The 3,284-nt window shown below is 50.0% G+C and overlaps 1 protein-coding gene across 1 annotated transcript in view; it reads left to right on the top strand.

Moving 5' to 3' along the window:
* The first annotated feature begins 1,175 nt into the window (after nt 1-1,175).
* The window catches only part of STRA8 (stimulated by retinoic acid 8), a 27,218-nt gene continuing 25,109 nt past the window's right edge, over nt 1,176-3,284 (top strand). Inside the window, exon 1 of the mRNA XM_010357993.2 lies at nt 1,176-1,235. Within this exon, the coding sequence (XP_010356295.1) occupies nt 1,176-1,235 (60 nt within the window). The remainder of the gene's footprint in view (nt 1,236-3,284) is intronic.

Genomic DNA, 3,284 nt, shown 5'->3' with positions numbered 1-3,284 from the left:
TGTGATGAGCGTATGAGTCTTTGGGAATTTTCACTATGGAGGTCTAGGGAGGGTGGGGACTCTCATCCTGGGACGTGTCTTGATGGGATCATACATCTGCCCTCCTATAACAGGAAGTGCCCAGCCATACTGACCCAGCAATGCTCCCCATAAAGGAGTTTGCTGTATCCACAGGGTCCCTTGGAAGCCAATGTCTAGCCCCATGCAAAGGACACGGTGAGCAAAAGCCTATCTAGGATTGTGTCTCAGGTTCATCTTGGCAGAAGTGCTGGGAGTCCCTGCCTGCAGTCAGAGAGTGCACCCCTCTGTTGTGTCTCTGCCTTTTTCCTTCTTCCCTGGGAGCCACTGTCTGAAGACCTTAGCTCAAAACTGAGGGTTTTTTGTTCTAAAAATTACAAAATCTTGCATATTTCTCTCTCGTCTAAGGTAGTTGATATTTAAGGGTCTAAATGCCCCCCCAAGGGGGCATGGAGTGCACAGGACTGGAGAGAAGATCTTGAGCAAGTCCTTGGCCCTCTCTGAGTGTGGGGAGAAGACTCTTCACAGGGTTGTCCATGAGGATTCTGAGCACAGTAAAGTCTCAGTGTAGGATTCATCACTCTCATTTTGTTTGGAGGATAAAAAGATAATACAGCCCGAGGTCCTTGCCTTTTATTTCATGAAATAGATAGACACTAACAAGGAGAACAAATTCAGAGGGCTATTCCTCCAACCAGAAAGTTAGGCCCAGAGGCACAAAAAGGGGTGGCCATCCAGAGTTGGTGTGAATGCAGGGATCTTGGAAGGCTTCCTGGGTGTTGAGCTGGATCTGCAAGGAGGGCATGTACTCCAAATGGGAGAAAAGGAGATTATTTCCATAGACATAGATCCATAGACAGGATCTATGCCACTGTGCAGGAGGAATTTCAGGGCAGGATCTATGTTGCTGGGGGAGTATTTCAGAGAAGGATCTATGTTATTGTAGGGGGAGGGCATTTCTGGACAGGATCTATGTTCCTGTGGTGGGGAGGGGGTGTACTTTAAGGCAAAAGTTTTGCTACTGGGAGGAAGGGGTCAAGGTCAGAGGGTGGTGGTGTGTGTGGATGTTACCAGGGATAACTAATCATATCCAGAGCTATTGAGAGGCCACCAGGAGGCCCCCAGTGTTCATGGGCAGAGCTTTCTGCCGTGTAGCTATGGGGAAGATTGAAGTGGACAAGATCCTCATTTTCAATCAAGAAGTAAGGCTGCGGCAGGTAAGTAAGCTTCTTAGTAACTTTCCACCCAGGACTACATTTTTTCTGGGTGCACATCTGCTTGTGTGTGTGGCAGTGGTTGGGGTGGGAGGTGGGGTGACTACATGAAAAATTGCAGCAGGTCAGAGGTCAGTTTCCAAACCACTCTGTGTCATCTTGGTGTAAGGATAAGGCTCCCCAAGACAGAGCTTCACAAACTCCTAGGTCCCCAGCAACACTGCAGGTAGTGCTGGTGGTGGGCAGGCCCGAGAGAGAAGTCAGGGAGTGGGGGTGGAGTGGGACAGTGACAAGCACCTTAAAGCCCTCAGTGACCCTAGATCAAGGGCTGCATGAGAGCCAGAAGGGTGGCAGCCGACCCAAGCAGAATTTTGGAGTGAAATTAACATTTTAAATTTTCCTAGAAATGCCTGTCTCTACAAAAAATTAAAAATTAGCATGGCGTGGGGGTGCAGGCCTGCAGTCCCAGCTACTCGGGAGGCTGATGCAGGAGAATCGCTTGAGCCCGGGAATTCGAGGCTGCAGTGAGGCTGCAGTGCACTCCAACCTGGGTGACAGAACCAGAACCTGTCTCAAAAAAAAAAAAAAAAAAAAAAATGCTAGAAAGTGAGAATGAGAATTGACCCTTACTGGAAGGTTTTTATGTTTTTATGTGACAGTTTCTTTATGTGTGGGACACCATCTCACTGACGTCAAACTTCCTGAGTGTCTAAGCCTGCCCGGTTCCCTATTGCGTGCTTTCCGTAGGGGCTTGTTGATAGCCCTCTCATTCCCTGCGAGGTGGATTCTAATCCAGAATCCCCTGCTACGCCTGCTAAGCGTGTGACCCCTGTTTCACCCCTGCCTCAGGAGTGAAGAAGTTCACCCATCAGATGGCAGCAAGGGGGCGCCTGGGCGGAGCCATGCTTCTTGCACCGTGCACCGGCCCTGAGTCAGGCACTTCGAGGGGCTTGGTCCTGCATCTGCTACCAAATGTGCAGAGACTCGCTGGTACCCCCACCAGTGTCAACCAGCTATAGTGGGATCATGAGCATCACGAAATATTTCAGGATATAAGGATACAAGCAAAAAGAAGCCTAAACGAAAGTACATCTATATTTGGGGAGGAAAAATGATTTGTTTTTTTCCAAACTGAAAGAATACCTACTTCCTACTGCCCAGAGTGAACCCCTTTTCTCTTTTATTCTTGATATTTTAATCTGAGCTATTAAAGGTGCCTTCTCTGCATCCCGTTTTCTCCCCATCCTCTATTTCTTCCTGCCTTATTTTAAACGTTATTCCCCTCTCTCCTTTTTATGCGTCTATTTCCTTCATGCCGTTTTCTCATGTTTTTGCTTGAGACAGCGAGCCTGGTATTTTGATTCCCTCATCTAAGGGGTTTTCCCTAACCCTCAGGACAACCCTGTAAGCTGGTGGCATTGCCCCATTTGAGGAATGAGAAAACTGGGGCTCAATGCCAGGTGAGTGGAACCAGCTAGAGGGCATCTACTTAGTCCTCCGACGGCACATGAAGGCTGTGTGGCGCCCCCGAGCTGATGACTAACGCGGGGGTCCCCTCCCTGACCCCTCGCGACCCTGCGAGGTGAGAGTCAGCCCCGCCCCTCCCTCTTCTCAGTCCTTTTTCTGTCGCCTTCGAACAACTTGTAACACTGTTTCTTCCACTGCCCATACGCCCATTGGCCCGTCACTGCGCATCTCCATTGGCTGTGGCGGCCGGGGACAGAGCCGCGATTGGTCTCCACCCCTGTAACGAGGTGCCAGGTCTGTTTTCTGACCCAGGCAGGAGCCGCGATCCCCACTCCAGCACACGAGGCCGGGTGACTGCTGTCCCGGGAGTGGGGACGTCGCGTGCACCGCCAGCGAGTAAGTATCCTTTGAACGCTCCTCTCCAGAAAGGTGCCCTTGGGCATATGAGTGTTTATGTAGACGCGAATGAATTCAATGCAGTGGAGCCAAACAGGTGAACTTTTAGCGTGAGGTTCACAAGAGCCTTTGTATCCGTCTTCGTGGATACCTATATTTTTGAGAGTGATTCTGGATGATGATGATGAT

Source organism: Rhinopithecus roxellana, chromosome 6, assembly GCF_007565055.1.
Source record: "Rhinopithecus roxellana isolate Shanxi Qingling chromosome 6, ASM756505v1, whole genome shotgun sequence".
Taxonomy (NCBI): Eukaryota; Metazoa; Chordata; class Mammalia; order Primates; family Cercopithecidae; genus Rhinopithecus; species Rhinopithecus roxellana.
This window is presented reverse-complemented; position numbering and strand designations above follow the sequence as displayed.